The sequence below is a fragment of the Abrus precatorius genome, unplaced genomic scaffold (genome assembly GCF_003935025.1).
Source record: "Abrus precatorius isolate BTA unplaced genomic scaffold, Abrus_2018 Scaffold5, whole genome shotgun sequence".
NCBI classification, from domain to species: domain Eukaryota; kingdom Viridiplantae; phylum Streptophyta; class Magnoliopsida; order Fabales; family Fabaceae; genus Abrus; species Abrus precatorius.
In genome coordinates this window covers 4,472,232-4,492,256 of record NW_020874395.1, presented here as the reverse complement: position 1 = coordinate 4,492,256, position 20,025 = coordinate 4,472,232, and the positions used below count along the sequence as shown (strand labels likewise).

Here is a 20,025-nt window from a genome sequence, read left to right as displayed (position 1 = left end):
TTTACAGTGTGAATGTTGGAAGATTTAGAGGGAGTTTGTGAGCTTGACCCCAGAAAAAGGACCCTTCTTCTTTGCCTGAAATTGAAGCTTATAAGGTGGGAAAGCTATTTAACTCAAATTGTGGTGTGCTTGTATTATAGGTAAAAGTATATTATCAGGAGTTATATTTATGAGAATATTACTTTTTAAATATTGTGAAGGATTGCCTTTTATGGGATGCTTGAATCGGTGTTAAATTGTAAATTTATTCTAACACTTTAAGTTATAACTTTCAAACTTAAATGTGGGTTACCACAATTATCAAGAATTTTCAAGCACACACCTAGTCCTTTGTTAGGCCAGCCAACTTTACTTGTGATATAAGACTTTTCTTTCTCATCAAAATTTTTAGTATTGTGACTTTTTTTTAATTGTGTTAGAGCAAATTTAATGTTAAAACTTTTCAGCATATTTATAAATGGCGTAATGATATGACACATAAACCTCACAGTTGTGCCTAATGACATTACCCACAAACGAGGCACTGCCGCACTTGGATAGGAGAAATTTTTCCCCCTTAGTTAGGGATGATTGATTATAATACAAAGAGCAAGAATGATCACAAACCAATTCAATTTAATGTAAAAGGTCAAGGAAAATTTAAAATAAAAAATCGCCAAAACTAACATTTGTTATTGGATTGATCTTTAAATCTAATTTTAAAAATTTATTCCAATTTAAACCATAATTTATAACTAATGCTTATTTAATTATATATTTATAAATTTATAATTATTATTTTTAATAAGTTTACTCTCAAAGATACATTTAATTATTATTTTTTAAGGATACATCTTCTTATTTTAGTATGTTAATAAATTTATTAATTTTAATTTAATTTAAAGCTTTTTGTATCTCATTTATTACATAAATTTTATGTTTTATATAAAAAAATTAATTAAAAATTATATATATATATATATATATGAAATAGTAAAATAATATCTATTTATCATCTAAATAAATAAAATATATAAACATAAATATAAAAACTAAATCATTTAGTTCAGTACTATACAAAACACCTAAATAGGTCAAATTGGATTTATAATTGTATTGATACCAATCCAAAATAAATCACAATAATTTTATGATCAGATTAGATAATTTTTTGCTTAAAAATTAATCAAAACCAAACTAAAAACACCTCTAACAAAGATCAAGGATACTTTTATACCCTTAGTTGTTACTCCTTTTGTTCTTTTTTATTTGTTACATTTCTAAGATTTTCTTTTTTATTTATGTCACTTCTTTAAAAATTCAAGACAGCATTAATTATATTTTATCAAATATACTCTAAACTTAAAATCAAGAATAATTAATTAATAAAAAGGATAAAAGAGGAAAATTAATTTTAATAAAAGAAAAAACATTAAATTTATTTCTTTATTTGCATCAATCCTTTTAAAGTTACAAATAAAAAGAAACTGGAGTACATTTTTACATCCTCTAAAATTATGAAATCTGTAAAATGTAAAAGTATAAACTATTCTAACCTCGTGGCAATTAATTTGCATTTACCAATATTCCAAACCATTATCATATAAAATGATACAATGAAATTAATATCAAGAAGACGACGGTCCATTACCAGACAGCATTAAGTACAACACAACTTTACAGGTGCCAAGATACCCTGTGTTTGCCATGATGTTTAAAATAAATTGGTTAAGCATGTAGAGCAAGAAATGGTCAAAGCAAGCTGGAAACTCCCGCTGACCTTCCTCCTAAATTATGCACCTCTTAAAGCTGGACATAAATTAACAGTCTACCTTCTTTAGATGAGCTTGGTTTTGGAGCGGATGCATAACAATTACCAAGTTGACCAGTGCACAACGAAAATTCAAAGGCCGAGTGTTGCTTCCATTAGAAATGTACACAGTATGAAAGAAGCTACTGTACACCAACCTTAATATTTTTGCGGTCCAAAACAACATTCAAGATCTTGCCCGGAACATAAATTCTTTTTTTGACAGATTGACCCTGCAAAAACTTGGATAGCTTTTCATCCCTAGATGCTAATACAAAAGCATCCTCCTCTGTACAAGTTTCTTCAACCTGAATGGTACCTCTTGTCTTGCCATTAATCTGAACTGGAAGGACTATCCTGGAATCCTTCAGGTAAGCAGGATTTGCCTGCAATTACAACATATCACAAGCATAATACAGTTTAGTGTATAATACCTGTAAAACATCTACTTGTGAGAATCCAAAGTTTTTGTTCCAGTTAAGTATTAAAGTCATGGATCTTCGTCTGACTACAGTCCAGGTATTTAAATAGTAGTCGGTGTAAATGACTTAGATTTCACCATTTTAGTTCTATGAAACAAATCTAAAGTAAACTTGGGACTAAAGAGCATTAGTTTATCATGAAATGTTGAGAACATTATAAAGGAATGAAGTACTGGCTTTTCTACCATACAAATGTTAAAGTGGGAAAATATTTCCCACTTTTGTGTAATTTTTTAATTATTATTTTCCCACTTTTGTGTAATTTTTTAATTATTTACTGCACAAGTACAAGCTTGGAAGTTAGTAGGAGTAAATCTAGCTTGATGGCACTGCTTGTAGTAAGTCCGAGCACACAATCAACTCTAATAGCAAGTTATTCAATCAGATCAGGATCCTCTCATTGAAATCCATCCTTTCCTTTCATAATTAATAAATAGAAGAATCTATACCCCAACTATATTTTTGAAAATTTTTGGCAGATAAATGTTTTATATTTATTCCATTTCCTTAATTTTAACTAATATCAACTATAACTAAAAATTTAAAGCATTTTTTTTAATAAAATAAGCTTAATATTTTCCTAAAATTATAAGCTAGAAGTTTCAAAATGTTATATACAATGCCATTAAAGTTATTCCTTAGAGAAATGATTGATGCAAATCATATATTTCATTACTTTAAATATCATTAAAAAACCAAAAAGATAAAATAAAAATCACTTGTTATGAGTAGGGGCTGTGTTATGATTTGCTGAAAGTTGTGCCACTAAAACTAAGCCATAATTTGTTCTTTGTTAATGTAAACCTGTACCACTGAGGTAAATAATTTAAAAGTTATACTCTTGTAAGGTATAAAAGCCCAAAATTTATACTTCAAGTAATCATCGAAAGTAAACTACAGAACATTACAAGAGTGTGAAATGTCTGCTTCAGGTTATTGGAGATAGTATGTTATCAACAAAAGAAATTGAAAATTAGTGAACACAGAACTTGATAAGCCATGAGACTACGAATGATTTGATATTGACCCAAATTCCTACCTTAGGAAAAGGCTCGTATGCTAATGATTTTGTGTGCCCCAGCCGAGACCATAGCTCCTCAGCCATGTGTGGTGCGTATGGTGAAAGCAGCAAAACAAATGCCTCAATAACTGACCTTGGATGTTTATCCCACTGAAAATACATGCAAGAAAATTATAGAGATCAAACTGATTGTCTGTAACAGGAAGTGGGGAATTCACTGCTTATTAATAAGAAACGGAAAATGAGAAACAGAGGGACAAAGCAAAAGGAACATTTTGGCATTTTCTTTACTAAGAACAACATACACTTCATAAAGGCATGTCGTGTACAATAAAAACGGCACTGATATGCAGAAGCTTGTCTTCATTTTGCTTATTACTCCAGGCAGCCAAACATATCAATAAGATCCAAAGTTTTTACTTCATCATAATCTACAAAATGACTTAGCCCCCAGACTAGACCTTCTAGGCACTAGCTTCCCTGTTTCAGGAACCTATGTAAAAGCCAAAATTAAGACCCTAATGGATACTACTGCCTGGGAACACTTGTTTTTTTTTATAAACAGACCTAGAAAAACTAAGCACAAAAAAATACCTTATATGCAGCATTAAGGAACTCCATCATTGCAGAAATTCCAGTGTTGAACCGCGTGCCCTCAATTTCCTCTGTTACCTGAATACTGAAATTAAATTCTTAGCTCAATTTTCTCAAATCTCCAAATTAAATAAAACCACAAAAAGGTAAAACTTCAAAAAACTCTTATTAAAATTTGAAATATTGACCTTAGCAATGCATTTATGAAGACAACGAAGTTGTTCTATAGTAGGCTCCTCATCCACTGATACAGTTCTATCCTTAAATGTGCCATCTGACAAAGGTGAACCAACAATCAGCCTCCAAGTTCTTCCTAAAAACCGATGTACACCTTCAATGCCACTAGTACTCCATGATTTTGAGTCTCTGGACGCATTTTAGAAGGAAATCAAGGAATGAAGTGAGCTGAGGTTGAAGTCCACATTAGAACAAGATTCACAACATCACAGTCCCACCTCTCCCCACCCCACCCAAAGAAATGAAAAGATAAAAAGGAAAAAAACAAAAACAGAAAGTAGTTTGATTGAGGACCAATCGCTGCAATACAACATATAATATAAGTTTTGTGGCTCAAAACTACCTCAATGGTCCCATGAACATTTCATATAATCGAAGAGAATCCGCACCATACTCAGAAACAACATCATCTGGATTAACAACATTGCCCCTACTTTTACTCATTTTGTGAGCACGGGCAAATAAACGTATGTCAGGATTTTCTTTCAGGACAAAAGAATCCCCAGATTTCATGACCTACACTCATGGAAAAAGAAAATGAATTTGTATCGAGAGAAAAGAAAACATAGGTCCAATACCTTATCTCTAATAATTAACTAATGCATTAAGTGGAAAAATAATTGAGAAACCTTTTCCTGGGGAATTTTTTCAAGGTTATGTTCATTCAACATTTCAGTGGAATTAGCAGAAATCAGATTTCCATCTTGATCCCTACAAGCCATATATTGAACCTGCCACTCAAGCAATTAGAAACTTGTGACGATCAGTTTGTTTCCCCCCTCAATTTTTCAAGCAGAAAGAAATGAATTACCTCTCCAAGAATAATCCCCTGGTTTATCACACATTGGAAGGGCTCTTTGGTGGACACAACACCAATGTCGAAGAGGACCTGAAATAGAAAACTAAAATTAAATCTGCACAAATAATGCAGCAACACTGACAATATGTTAAAGGTTAAAGGATATCCAAAGCCTTATTGAACTCATTTCAATCCCGAATTGATTGATTCCTTAATCCTTCTGCCAACATTCAACCAGGTCATCAATTATTTATTTACCTTCTAGAAGGATTATTTGATTTCCTTTTACAAGTATTAATTACAACAAGGAGTTCCTTCTTTCCATACACAGGACAGGCAAGTATTAAAAAATGGTCAAATGATGGTCCTCTTTTATTTTACAAGCACCAGTAATTTGCCATTCTACAACAATTTTGAAAAGCAAATTACAGTTTTAAAAATCAAATTAACAAAGCCAGCATTTTGTGCTACATTGGCAGCATTTTGTGCTACATTGGCATATCAAACACTAAAACAAAGGGACTAATATATGTTGCATCAAGAATGCTAACTTTATGATAACCATAAGCACACAAGTGCCTTTGCATTTCAAGCCTCATCAAACAACATTTGTACTATTAATAATAGATATGATTGAATAAGACAGACAAGAACATAGCTATTCCGCTTGAAGTTTTATTCAAATGGGTTAGAGGAGTGAAACAAATCACAAATCAACATGTCCTAGCGAATGATGACATAAAATACAGACCTTGTGCCAGAATCTAGCATAGAGTAAATGGAGAACTGCATGCTCCGCACCGCCAACATACACATCAACAGGGCCCCAATACCTGCAGGAGAAGAACAATTTTAAAGCCAGAACATTAAATCATTTAGAAATAGTAAACGCAAAATAAAAACAAGCAGAAAATGGATAATAAATGCAAAACAAAGACAAAATTAATTGAACCTACACCTTTCTTTTGTCTTATCAACCAATTCTTTGGAATTATGTGGGTCCATAAATCTCAAATAGTACCTGTGCAGGGTAAAGAAAATGTGACATATTATGCTTTACAAACATAATTTTCATTAATGCATAGAAGTCCTGAACAGAGACTACTAAGTTTGGCCACCAAAGCACTGCTTGGTGCTTACTTATAAATCTAATACCATTTAAGATCCTCCCCAATGCCTTACCACTTACCAGCATGAACCAGCCCACTGGGGCATGGTATTTGTTTCCCGAGTAGCTGGTCTTCCAGATAAGTTATCTGTGGTCTTCACCTAAAACAGGGAGACCACCCAAGAAATAAATAATAATAATAATAATAATAATAATAATAAAATGGGAGCAAATGACAAGCTAAGATAGCAAAAACAGAACACTCAGAATTATCTAAGTAGAGAAATGTTAATAACACATTCTTTACCATCGGTTCAAATTTATTAGAAATCACAAAATTATGCAGATCTCACTCCATATTTAATGAGTTTCATTAATGATTCTTTGATTCTAATAAATTTCAACCAATGACAAATACTGTGTTAGAGAGTGTTGCAAGTGCTCCTCAATCCAAGTAAAATAACTTGGCCCTATTACTACAGGCCTTTCTGTTTCTTTTAAATTTAGCACAACTTCATTTTTTGATATATAGGCTTGTGCATTAAGAAAATATGAAAAGACATAAGCAGAATATTCCTACACAAAAAAAATATATATATTCTTCAAATAAGAAGACAAGTATATTTACAAAGTGACTCATGGAGACATTGAAAATTACTATTGGTGGGACCATAAGTTTCTTTTTCTATGACAAAAGATTTTAGGGAAAGTACAGAAACATCAAAGCTTTTTAAAACTAACAAAATTGATTTCTCCTTATAATGGCATTTCCATCAAAACAATTGTACTCAGATAAGGCAATGATTCAATCTTACCGACCATTGTCTTGAATCTCTTGATACGCAAGGAAAAAATGAATTTATAAATCACTATGTCAGACTGTTATCTGATGGTCTCAAGATCAGTAACTACATTTTTATCCGTGGAAAATTTGAAGTTCAAGATTTTTTATAAACCATGATATCTTGATAACAAGGTAAGAAGATGAAGGAAAAGCATTTATTGGTATAAACATACCCAAGAAACTGCCTTAGACAGAGGAGGCTCCCCTGTTCCAGTGGGAGAAAAATCATCCAAGTCAGGTAGAATAAGGGGCAGTTCAGTCTCATGCAGTGGGACAGTCTCACCACTGTCATCCAACAAGATGACAGGGATAGGTTCACCCCAGTAACGTTGCCGAGCAAAAAGCCAGTCCCTTAGCTTGTAGTTCACCTAAAGGATGAACAATGTAGTTTATATTATACAAACCATAAGGAACAAAATTCCAATAAATTTAACAAGCTTATTTTGAGATATGAACCTTTCTCTTTCCATTCCCACTTTTCTCTGCCCACTCAATGACTTTTAGAGCAGCTTCTTTGCTAGACAAGCCATTAATGTCAAGCCCCACCAGTGTATTTGATGAATTTAAAATAATGCCTTCACCTGGAAAAGCCTTTCCAGACCCAATACTTTTATCGTCTGGCATCACAACCCAGTGAACTGGAACATCATATTTCAAAGCAAATTCATAATCACGAGAATCATGTGCAGGCACGGCCATGATTGCTCCTGTTCCATGACTGCACCAATAACAACAATTATATTCTGGTGTTATATAAACTTTTTAAATATCATTCTAGACCCCATAGATTCTTATGCCCATAGCATATAAATAAATGCAATTGGCTTTCTAAGTGATACTTATGTTAACCCACCTCCCCAAAACATAATCTGCTACCCATATTGGAATGGATTCCCCATTTGCAGGATTTTTTGCATAACAGCCAGTGAAGACCCCAGTCTTTTCCTTCTGAAGTTCAGTTCTCTCAAGGTCACTCTTCCTTGAGGCAAGGTCTACATAATCCTCCACCTGGGATTAAAACCCATAAGAATAACCATCTCCCTATCACCGTTGATTAAAATCATTCCAATAAATTAGGCAATGAAACATAATAACTTACATGTTTGCTCTGGGCTGTGGAAACCAATGATGGCAGCAAGTAATGCTCCGGTGCCACAACTAAGTAGCTGAACACAAACAAAGCAAAAAGTAAAACGATAAAGATATCTTTCGAGAGTGGTTGGTCTAATTCATTAAATTTAAAAAATATATTAGGAATTGAATAGATAAATACGTTGCACCAAAGATTGTATCGGGCCTTGTAGTATACACAACAATTTTTATGTCTCTCTCCTTCCCATCATTATCGAGAATGCAAAATTCCATCTCAGCCCCTTCTGACCTCCCTATCCAATTTCTCTGCATTTCTTTTACACTTTCAGGCCAGTCAAGGTCATTTAAATCCTCAAGAAGACGGTCAGCATATGCAGTAATCTTGAGCATCCATTGCCTCATTGGCTGCTTGGTAATAAACAATGACACTGTAAAGATTATAAAACCATTCAAAAAATATAAGAGGAAAACCACCTTTTTAAACTGTAAAAGAAATAAATATACAAACCAGTATACCTTCCTTATTACAAGATGACCACCCCGTTCACTGACACCATCAATCACCTCCTCATTAGCCAACACAGTGCCAAGGGCAGGGCACCAATTAACTGGAACTTCAGCCTGAAATTTTTATATGAATACCTATGATCTTCAATACTCAGGATTTCAATGAAATAAACAAAAATTTCTAAGCAGTTATCATATACTGAACCTGATATGCTAATCCTCTTTTTAGAAGTTGTAGAAAGATCCATTGAGTCCATTTGTAATATTCAGGTTCTATGGTAGAGATTTCACGATCCCAGTCATATGAGAATCCTAATGATTTTAACTGCAAAGACATAACAAGCAATTTTAAGGATAGAGATGAAGTTGACTATGAAAATGAAATCACAAATTACTGGTCTTTCACATTTGGCCTTGAAAACTATTAATAATGCACCCAAGCAAACCATTTCTCTTTTCTGGTAAATGTCATATCCAAGTTATGGCCAATATTTCTTCTTAAATCAAGTAAAGGCCCGGGATTTAAATTGACAAAGAATGAGCTATATATTATGTAATGAAGGTCAATTTAGTTATGTGATTAAATTGAAACACTCCTGATTATGATTCCAGACATAGGTGTAGAGGTTGTTTGGAAACTTAGCAAGAAAACCCCACAAATTCCAATATTCAGCTTCTTTAATATAACTATTCATATAATTTTTCTCACTTCCTACTTAACATAGTCAATATAAAGCACGAATATCTTCAAATAGATTACAATCAGTTGCACGAGTTCAAAACAACATTACTGGCTCAAAATCAACAGCAAAATTTAATTCTAAAATATCTCTATTCATTTAAGAACCTAACAAGAGCATTACTGGCATTCGTTAGAGTAAAAGTATCTCATCATCAGTTTACCTGAGTGCGAAAGCGATTGATATTCCTCACCGTAGTTACCTTCGGGTGAGTTCCTGTCTGAAACACAAGACAGTATATTAACCCCCAAACAGAAAAATGGACATCATAACAGAAACTCCAAAAGATTAAAAGCATACAGAAGTCAAGGGTTAGAAGCGAGAACCAAAAAACAAACCTCAATAGCGTATTGTTCTGCTGGCAATCCAAAAGCATCCCACCCCATTGGATGCAACACATTATATCCCTGCATGCGTTTAAATCTAGCAAGAATGTCTGTGGCAGTATATCCAAGTGGATGACCAACATGAAGCCCAGCTCCACTGCAAAATATTAGCGCGACGAATCAAAAACCAATTACTTATCGCAACTCACAAGAACCACAAGTAGCCAGAATTCAGAACCTTGGGTAAGGGAACATGTCAAGAACGTAGAATTTAGGTTTCGACGTGTCGATATCATCGTCTGGGGTTCGGAAAGTGCGATTGTGTTCCCAAAAACGCTGCCACTTTGGCTCGATTTCATGGAAAGGGTACGCCCTATTAACCGGTTGATATTTAAGCTCAGTTTCGTTCACTCCGCCATTATCCGCTGTGTTTTTTATGCTCCGGCTACAATTGCGGAACCTGAGAGCAGAAGAACCTTTTGCAATGGTAATTGGGGGGAATCTTGAAGAGCGAAAGTTCTTGGGTTTAGAAGGGAAGGGAAATGGTGATGCAATGGAGTGTGGAGAAAGGAAGAGGACATGGTGATGAAGTTGAAGATGAGTGTGTAGCATTTGGATGAAGACACGGTGAAGAGAAAAAACAGACAAGTGGAGTGAAGAGAAACGGGATAACGTCGAGGACGAAGATGGCGCTCAAAACTCAATAACCACACTTTTTCTTCTGCTTTTCCCCCATTGGGCCCATCACGTACACAGAATTAGATTGGGCTTTCTTCGTTAAGCCCGTTATTCTGTTCTTAGCCTTTGCAATTCAATTCTAAATTAACTTGGCATGATGGATAATTGGATTAGTATGTAACGGTAAAAAATTATTAATAAAAGCTATTATTTAGTGAATTACAATTTTTTAGCAGTGCTATATGATAGAAATTAAATATAAAAACTAAAACATAAATTTTAAATATAAAAAATTATAAATAAGCTTAATTATATTTTTATTCTTATAAATATTAAATATTTTAGAATAAATTTTTATTAAGATTTAATCCTTCAAATGTTAATAAGTTTGTTTCCATTTTTTTAAAAAAAAATCTCTTAATAAAAGTACTTATATTTTTTATTTTTAAAAAGAGAAAACTTTTTAAAAATACAAATAAACATACCCTAACTCTCTGTTACTAAGCTGAACTGTACAGAAAAATGTCTGAGAGTGAAGAGGGATGAGAAACTGGAAAAGAATCGTTGGGGAAATTCATGATCATAATACAAATTCATTTTGATTGAGTTTTAGTCTGATTTACTTGTATTAGTTATAATAACTAGTGCATTAATTTGTTATACAATTTGAAACAGAACAAAAGACAGTTATCGACATCACCATGCTGAAAGAAATATATAAAGTTATAAATATTGAAAAAAGAAAAATATATCAACAACATTAACAAAAGAATAAAGTTTATTATATTTTTCCTCCAGTGTTTTTAAAACAAACAAATTAAATTTTTAATAAAATATAAACACAATCTTTAAAAAAAAAATTAATACAAACATATACGTGATTTTTGTAAATAATAAAATAAAGTTATAAAAAATGAAATTTTTTAACAATATCAGGAAATTAGTGAACATACATTAAACTAAAGGTACCTTCAAATAAAATAGACTATGCCAAAATAGACTTTTAAGTTCTTTTAAATTTTGTTAAGATTATACTGAAAACATTTTGGTATATTTTTTTTTTACAGTTAATTTTTTTTCTTAAATTTCATTTTCTTAACTATTTTTTACACTGCATTTTCTTATATTTTTAAAGATCATTAAAAATGTAGAGTATGGAAATTAGACATGCAGTCAGATTCGCATAGAAACAATGGATTACGATAATAATTAAATTTGTTGTGAAAACTTGAAAACGATAGTAACTTGTTTCCAGCACATATAACATCAACTTGAACCATTGAAATTCATCTTAAATTCTGAAATGATGTCACTGCAAACTTCATCTTAAATTAATTGCATAAAAGAAAGAGGGATATGAAGGATCCGAAGAACAACAATATTATTTTTGTTCTTGGGAAAAATGCTTTATTCTTATTGTTTTTTACAAGGGGAAAAAGTTTGAAAAGCACCCATTGAGGAAACTGGAATATATATGAATACAAAATGCATCTAGTTTCCTTCCCCAATAAAAATACTTGAATGGCCAGATATGGAGAAAAGAAAAGAAAATTTGAGGCCCAAATGATGTTTACAAGTTCCCTTTGCAATATTGTACCTTCCCAATGATTATAAACAAAATTGTAACCAACAGGATAGGCACCAATTAGAGAGAAATTAGTTACAAGTTGAAGGTGGTGGTTTTGGTGGCATATAATAAGAATTGCCATAATCAATTGGAGTTTGCATAAGAGGATTCCATCGGTCAAATACTATACGGCCACCTCTGCCCATTCTTCCACGAAATTGATTATATGTTGGTGCTGCCACCCCATTTTTTGTGATAGAATCTGATGGCATAATGCCAGCCATACCCAACTTATCTGGAATTAGAGGCTTTGTGAACAATAAAACTGGCTCATGTGGATCCTGCATAATCCCATGCCACACTCATCAACAACCATACTCAACCATTAATTTATGATTATATGCTCAAGATTAGCTCTTGCACTCTCTCTCATGTACTACATATGGGAAGGAATCCATATTATTGACTCGAGGAATATATTGAACAAAAAATAAAGATTATTAGAAATTTTTTGAATGGGCAAGATTCAAGATAAATGCATATGACTGTTTTAAGTGGTTATGTGACTACTAAAGCACTAACTAACTTCTTATCTTAACCATCAATGTATGGGTGTGTAATCTAGATTTTAGTTCTAACGTTTTAAAAAAGTGAACTTTTCTGGTCATATATGTTCCCTATATATATATATATAGACAAATATAATTACCAGTCTATGAAGCCATCCATGTGGGGCATATCTCCTTCTAAACTCTTGCTTTGTGCCAGCTGTAGGAACCATGGGCAGGTTGTTGTCATAGGAAGGCAAACTCTGTGGCACAGCAGGCCGTGCACGAGGAGGACGGTTTGGAATGACATCATCTGAATCGAAAAATTCTTCTTCACTTGAGACAAACTTAGAAGAGAATGGAGTAAATCCAGAGAGTGCCAAATTGTCTTCCAAAAATTCAGTTTCATGCTGAAAATGAGAAATATACATGAGTTCACATCACAGGTTCAAACAACCATTTCATAATGTATTCTATGGCCCAGTCAAAAAAGACAAAATGAAGTCCACAGTTCACAACCACAATAAGTTCCTATGAAAGATAAAGTTGATCCAACAAGGTGCATCAAATAGCATACTTTAATACATATTCTTATTTTTCATTTGTCACCCATCTTGCCAAACCCCGAAGAACAAGAGCATAGAGATTGCTAATTTACACCTGACATCTCTGATTAGCAGACCCCAAAATAAGGGCAAAAGCAACAAAAAATAGTTTTTCATTGACTTCAATATGTTCAATAGGTCTCAAATATAAAATAGGTTTTGCATTCTAACCCATAACCAATGACCAGTCAAGATTCCAACCAAAAACAGTAATTAACAGTCAGTTCTTAATTATCAACAGATTAAACATGATAAATATACAAAAGGATGCACGTACCTTGTACTTCATTTGCATCCTCTGCAGCATAACTTCACTCTCCATTACTTCTCTTTTTTTCTCTTCCCTCTGGTTATTATTGTATAACAACACAATAAGTGTGAATACAAAAGGATATGAATAGGGTAAGACACTCAAGACTTATCTTGAAAGTCACACCTTGATCAAAGCCTCCAACAAGCTCTTAGCTTGGTCAAGGTTGCGCCTGACCTGTTTATGGCAAAAGCTTTAAATAAATTTTCATGAAATATATATTAACATTCCAATTTGAAAAGAGAGAAATCTTTTAAGCCATATATGTCTTCAAATTGACAATTAATATGAACACTTCCTAGAACAACTAACACTACTAAAGAGCATGGAAATGAATTCAAATCAAATCATTTTTTTTATTAAAACTGAAAATTATATCAAGATTAGTAGTACCATCTATTGCATAAGCAACAGATTAAGAAGCCATGAGCTGAACACCAGGAGAAGCATCACGTTCTTAACTATTTTCAAACTGTTGCTTCCAAATTGTTTCTTTTGAAGTGGATTTGTGATTACCTTCAACATCAAATTATTCAATGTCATTGATCTAGCTCCAAGATGTCTTATAAGGCATATTGCTTTTATTTAAAGCATGCCAACAAAAGAAACTTTATGATATATTACACTCCATTAAGATGAGTACTTTGGTTTAACAAATGCTCTGTTTTCTTTCAAACAATTTCTCACACACAAGCCATGCACTAAATTATGGAACACATTTACGATATTTACATCATTTTTTCAGTTTGTTGTACTAAAATGACAACAATCCTTCTTTCAATACCAAAACAGATGGTTTTCAAATTGATATTTATATAATTTTTAATAAAAAAAAAGTTGTGCCCTTACAATTAATAACAGAAAATACTGTAAGATTAAAAATCAAAACAAGGTAACAATGTTTTTACTAAATTTTCAAGTGAGGAAATACTAATTGCACTCAACAAATGCACACCACATTTATTGCATATCAAAAACACAGATTTCAGTATATGCATCAGAAGAAACTTGATAGAACCACATGGAATATGGGTACTTAAAGAAACTCAATATTTTCTGAAACAACAAATAAGGGAATAGACCTCTCCTAATTCTTTAAGCACTTTTACATACACTTTCATAGAAATAATAATTCATAGTGCAAAGGTAAACAGCAAGTTCATAAACCCATTATCTCATGCTGAACAGCAGACCCTCAAAAGAAAGAAGCATCAAGCTCAATTTTACTAACTTCAACAGATGCCTAAGAATCAGAATCAATTAGAGGAGCTGACCTGGCGAAGCTTTTCAAAAGATTGCACATTGTTTTCTCTCCTTTGCATCTGAAGAGAAAAATAAGGGCTTAGTAAACAAAAAATTATGGGAAATTTATAATAAATCCATGCCATTAAGGAAAAAGCATTTACCCAAAACTGAGGTACAATGAAAACATGAGCCAAGTTTTCCACCTACCCTTCTTGTGTGAAGTCTGTGGGCCTTCTCCCTTGGCCGAAACACATTATATGGGTTGGTATCATTAACAGGTGGAGGCGGCTGTAAGCAAAATCCAGTTCATCTTGTGAAAACTCTTTATAATGAGCTTGTCAGGCAAACATGTATGAATACACCCCCCCCCCCCTCTTTATCCAAAAAACAGACAAAAATGGAGTAACTATAGTTAGCAGCAAACTGCAAATTATGGAGGAAGAATTCAGAAAAAATAATGGATCCAGAATGAAGTAAACTAGATTATGAGACGGTGAATTAAGCCAAAAGCAGTGGTAGTAAAAAGAACTTGGAAAGTTGTGATTCAACAAAATCACTAAGTGTACATTTGTTATAGATTATCTTTGAGGAAATAATTGTTCTTTATTTTTTTACAAAAGCTTTCAGAAAGCTGGCAAAAGAAGCAATTATTTATCCTGAATAAGTTTAACCAAACAAACTCTAAAATGCAAAAATAATGCCTAAATAATCAATAAAGAAAAAGGGCTAACGAATGTAACAAATGATATATCTATAAACAAATCAGTCAACAGCTTGTTGATAAATTAAACTATGGAATTGATAAATATCAAATTATGTATATCTAACAGAATAAATATAGAGTGATATATCAGTGGAAATAATATATTGATTGTAATGTTCTGAAAGCTAACCTGCAAACGTCGCAAAATGGGCTTTTGCCACCGTTCTCGCTGCCCCCCAAAAACATGCAAACAAGGGAGTAAAAAGGAATTGATACATTTGCTAAATATTGACGACTAAAAGCAAATAGAAAATTGCAATCAATTATAATTTAAATAATATGAATATGTGGTGGCATAATGTAAACTCATAGCATGACCTAGGTAACTTGGATCTATCATATAAAGTGACAAAGAAATAGGAGATGTAAACCATATGGTTCAAGTTGGGTAGATGAAATGGAGAAATATTTCAAGTGCTATTTGTTATTGAAAGGCATGATTCAAACTCATGGAAAATTTACCAAAAAGCCACAATACTCAAATCACTCAATGCCTTATGGTACAAAATGTTGGTCAGTAAAGAGAGAACGAGCATATGCTTGGGGTTATAGAAATAAAAAAATTCTGTGATGGATGAGTGGAAACAAATGACAAGATAGGGAATAATTACATTAGAAGAAAATACAAAGAGCATCTATACGGCAAAAGATCATATAACCTTGCTTGAGATGGTTTGGCCATGTGAGAAGAAAACCAATAAAAGCACCAGTTAAAGGAGTTGATTATATGGATAATAGCTCAACAATTAAAGGCAGAGCAAGAACAAGAAAAACTCAGTAAAATCATCAAAAAGGACTTTAGATATCAAAATACCCTTCCTGAGGACTTTGTTTATGACAAAACAGCAACACAATGACACTTATATACCCATGTAGCCAACCCCACCTAGTAGGATAAAAAACCTTCAGTTGTTGATGGTGGTGTTGAATACAGATAAGGATATGCACAAAATTGGCAGAGAAAACACCAGCAATGATCAGTGACAGATAATTTAAATTCATCATAGTCTCCTCCAACTCCTTAATGAAACTTTATTGTAACCCTCTTCTATATTATGCTAGTCAAGTGTGAGGCATATTCAAGCAGTCTCAATACATTCCCTCAACCACTGGTAACCATATTCAGCATTGTGAATGTTAATATATACCAAGACCTGGTGCAATTTCCAGATCTCATAATGAAAGCAATTATTGAAAGTCATTCAGAAGGTTACATTGATAAACAAAGGAGACATGCCCATCATAAGTGATAATATGATGCCAATTGCATACCTTCTCTTTCCAATAATCGTATACAGACTGGAAAACTGAATATCTGATGGGCTGTGCTTGTAAAGCCTAACATTTAAGAGAGATAACTTTCGATTAGCCCAATGAGAATCATATACACAACATATGCAAAAGAATTTCTATGAGGTTTAATGATAAGTCCACCAAATGATCTGTATGCACATTTGCAAAAGAATTTCTAAAAGAATTCAATTAACTTCGTTCATGCCATTATATTGAGAGTCCACACAACTTGCAGGTCATCTTCGTAGAATACCACTGCTAGGACTGTTAATATAAAATTACATCCTTCCAAGCTCATACATCAATGACTAATCATTCAAGAATAAAGGAAGAGTGCCTATTCTTAGAAAACAAAGTACAGAATAAATAAGCAACCTAACAACTAGACCAACCAACATAAAGGAAAAAAATGATTCAAGATGAATTAGGAATACACAAACACACTATAAAAAAGTTTGACCTCAATAGCAGTATCAAGCCGAAGTTGCACAGGAATTGGTGAACCAAGAGTTGGTGTTATAAGTCCAGCTCTTTCGCGAGCTTTATGATCCAATGCCTCCAACTTGAAAAGAATATTCTCAAACCTATCCACCAAATAAATTAAATAAAACTGGAAGAAAAAGCCAACAGCATATATGAAGCAGATCTTACATTAATGGAATTAAAAACTCACTCAAACTAAGCAAAAATTTTTGTTGTGTTACAACCCAAGGCTTATATTATGACTTATGCAAGAGAGGAGAACCCAACCCAAAACACTAGTTCACCAGGTGAGAGAGCCTCATGGCTATTGAGCTTCCAATTTACTCAATTTGGGTCTTATAACATTATTACCCCTTGTCAAGAGCCAACATCCATGGCAACTTCACTCTATTGACAATGTCACACTAATACAATGTTAGCCCTTGTCCCTTACATTGGAAACTTCATTCACCAATTAGTATTAGGTGTAGTGTACCTTAATCCAGCCCATAGATAGTATTTTATGTAACCCAATTCTCAATAAAAGTACCAATTGTTATGACTAAAGCACATAAGGAGAATCCAACCCAAAAGACTAGTCCATTAGATGGGACTAGGAGAGTCTTTTGGCTTAAGTACCGCATTGAGCCATTTTTTTTTTTAACTCAATGTGGGACTTGTAACAGTATTCAAGTCAAATGTGAAATGTCAGGCCAAATCCAAAATTACATATAAGCCACTTCTAAACACTAACAAAATCATTCCATTGAATATCTAACCCCTAAACAACCATTTTATATAAGTAGGATCCACATTGTGCTGCTTTTCTTTAATGTAATGCTATTTTGATATAAAATTCAAAATCAACTTATCAATACAATAAAATAGCTAATTCACTGCAATAGATTATTAATTCAACAAAACCATGATCAATAGGGTACATTGATTTCAAGCAGTGCAAAATACATAGTGCATGAGATTAAGAAAAAAGGAAAAAGGAAAGAAAACAACAGATACATATAAAGATGAAAACCATTAAACTAAACCAATCTCTAGCAACCACACATAAATAAATTAAATGAAACAATAAGCCAGAATTCAGTTCAAAAAGTTACATTTCAGGTGTAAGAATCTTCCTTTCTTTATTAAACTCTGAAAGCCAATCCTCATCTTCATGGTCTAAGTCATACTCAACAAACTCTCCAATCTCAGCCCGAGCTGCAACAAATTAAAGAACTTTCAGGACCAGAACTGGAATTTACAAGAGAACCTTCCAAAATTATTTCTAATATAACTAAATGACCTATCAAGTGGCAGTACCTCCTCTTGCCCGCAAATATGAAGTTGGTTGAGCAAAAGTGCAAGAATAGTCCCTTTCATATGTATCCACAACAACAAACTGAGGAGTAGGTATTTCAGCAGCCATTTTCTTGCTGGGAGCTTGATGTACCTATGAATAATAGATAGAAATCCCTGATAAAAGCAACAATATTTCTATAACAAATACATTATCAACTGGTTCCTTTCCTAATATCATTTTTCGATAGTGGAGCAACATCCATCATCAATTTCTTAAAAAATTTAAATTTCAACTATCAAGGCTTCCAATCAGTAAAATAAACTAACATATTATCGATGCTATCTGAGGTAATCACAACTCGGTAAATTAAATAACAGATCATGCAGGTTAACATGGCGTACATCTTTCTTATTGGTAGTTTTTAGTACAAGGGAGAGTGCTTGAGATATAGTACAGGTGTACAACAGTCATTGCCTTGATGCTAATTACAATCCAGCATCAACTAGAACACTAATACAAATAATCCAAAAACACCAGATTTAAACAAGTCAACATAGTGACATACACCAAACAGTTAACAAACAGAATGACTGGAAAACATGATCCAATGTCAAAAAACTAGGAACACTAATCCATACCTCATTTTCAACCTCAGGAACAACACGTAGCAAATGCGAATTACGGGTAGAAGCGGGTGCGTCATCATCTTCAAAGTCCTTGATAGACTTGATAATGGGGAGCTTCTTGTGAATATCAAGTGGTCGAGGCCTGAAAGACAACCTACTCATTTCAACTCATCAATTCATTCCCCCAACATTTCCACTGTTTTGAGTCTTCTGATGCCACCCTGTTTTTTTCAATCCCTGCGTTTGAAACTACAAGTGACAAGGTCATCCCTGTGAAGGTAAAACCATTTCAACACACACACACACACACACACACACAATGCAAAAATTCAAATGCTGTATCATCTATCAACACAAACAATACACATTGGCACTGCATATTTAGAATAATTCCGAAACCCCAAATTGAAAAACTAAATTTTTAGGGTGAAAACAAGGATTTGCAAAGCAATCATTAACATGTACACTGAATCACACGCACTCACAAAGTTCCACGTTCAGAATTGCACGAATGCACACCAAAAATAGTGAGAGAAAACACGTATATTTGATTCATATAAGTTTGATTGTTGGAAAAACCTAGCAAGGCAGTGATGTGTAGTTTCTCCGATTTGAGGAATTTGAGATGGTTGTGAATCAGTGTGTTTAAGACGAAGAAAAACCCTAACCCTAATCCTAATCCTAATCCCAACTTGATCAAATATTTTGTTCCTGATTCTGTTTTCCAGTTTTTGTTCATATATGCCATGCCCTCTTTCTTCCCCGCGTTTCTGACACCTCCATTGCAATTTGCACCCTTCCTTTTTTTCCCTCACTTTCCCTGTGATCTCTGTTTTGTCTTTTTCTTCTCTTTTAAGTCATATATAGGAATTGTTTTATAAATTACATTTTTTATTTTTTCAATCTACTTGAATTCTGAATCTCTGATTCTAATATTAAAATTAAAAAGTTTTGTTTCTTATTCTTTTAAATTTAAGTTTATATAACCTAAAGATTTTGAAAAGATAAATGTGAATCAATTATATAATAATTATAGAGTTTTATACTCTTTATAAAAATTATTACATATTTAAATATGTGTAAAATTTA

The 20,025-nt window shown here is 33.0% G+C and overlaps 2 protein-coding genes across 5 annotated transcripts; both read right to left on the bottom strand.

Moving 5' to 3' along the window:
• Positions 1 to 1,396: 1,396 nt before the first annotated feature.
• Positions 1,397 to 10,224, bottom strand: LOC113867357 (leucine--tRNA ligase, chloroplastic/mitochondrial). Of its 3 annotated transcripts, none has more exons than XM_027502635.1 (20): positions 9,778 to 10,224; positions 9,552 to 9,696; positions 9,377 to 9,433; positions 8,679 to 8,798; positions 8,483 to 8,587; positions 8,148 to 8,371; positions 7,974 to 8,040; positions 7,728 to 7,882; positions 7,331 to 7,592; positions 7,048 to 7,242; positions 6,112 to 6,191; positions 5,881 to 5,943; positions 5,674 to 5,755; positions 4,935 to 5,012; positions 4,753 to 4,854; positions 4,467 to 4,639; positions 4,075 to 4,252; positions 3,887 to 3,964; positions 3,311 to 3,442; positions 1,397 to 2,175 (listed from the first exon to the last, which is right to left on the bottom strand). In XM_027502635.1, exons 1-20 carry the CDS (start codon positions 10,149 to 10,151, stop codon positions 1,933 to 1,935), a joined length of 2,913 nt encoding a protein of 970 aa, XP_027358436.1. In that variant the 5' UTR covers positions 10,152 to 10,224; the 3' UTR covers positions 1,397 to 1,932. The 3 variants fall into 3 exon arrangements, 2 of the variants coding, with proteins under 2 accessions (XP_027358436.1, XP_027358437.1); XR_003505163.1 differs by having other exon boundaries at positions 1,403 to 2,175; positions 3,887 to 3,971; positions 9,778 to 10,171; XM_027502636.1 differs by having other exon boundaries at positions 1,545 to 3,971; positions 9,778 to 10,171.
• A 1,500-nt stretch (positions 10,225 to 11,724) lies between these two features.
• Positions 11,725 to 19,737, bottom strand: LOC113867448 (enhancer of polycomb homolog 2-like). 2 transcript variants are annotated; one of them, XM_027502790.1, is made up of 13 exons: positions 19,422 to 19,737; positions 18,949 to 19,185; positions 18,331 to 18,460; positions 18,126 to 18,228; positions 17,009 to 17,132; positions 16,528 to 16,593; positions 15,386 to 15,424; positions 14,700 to 14,780; positions 14,522 to 14,569; positions 13,374 to 13,424; positions 13,215 to 13,283; positions 12,494 to 12,742; positions 11,725 to 12,125 (listed from the first exon to the last, which is right to left on the bottom strand). In XM_027502790.1, exons 2-13 carry the CDS (start codon positions 19,096 to 19,098, stop codon positions 11,874 to 11,876), a joined length of 1,362 nt encoding a protein of 453 aa, XP_027358591.1. In that variant the 5' UTR covers positions 19,099 to 19,185; positions 19,422 to 19,737; the 3' UTR covers positions 11,725 to 11,873. The 2 variants fall into 2 exon arrangements, with proteins under 2 accessions (XP_027358591.1, XP_027358592.1); XM_027502791.1 differs by lacking the exon at positions 15,386 to 15,424.
• Positions 19,738 to 20,025: the final 288 nt, after the last annotated feature.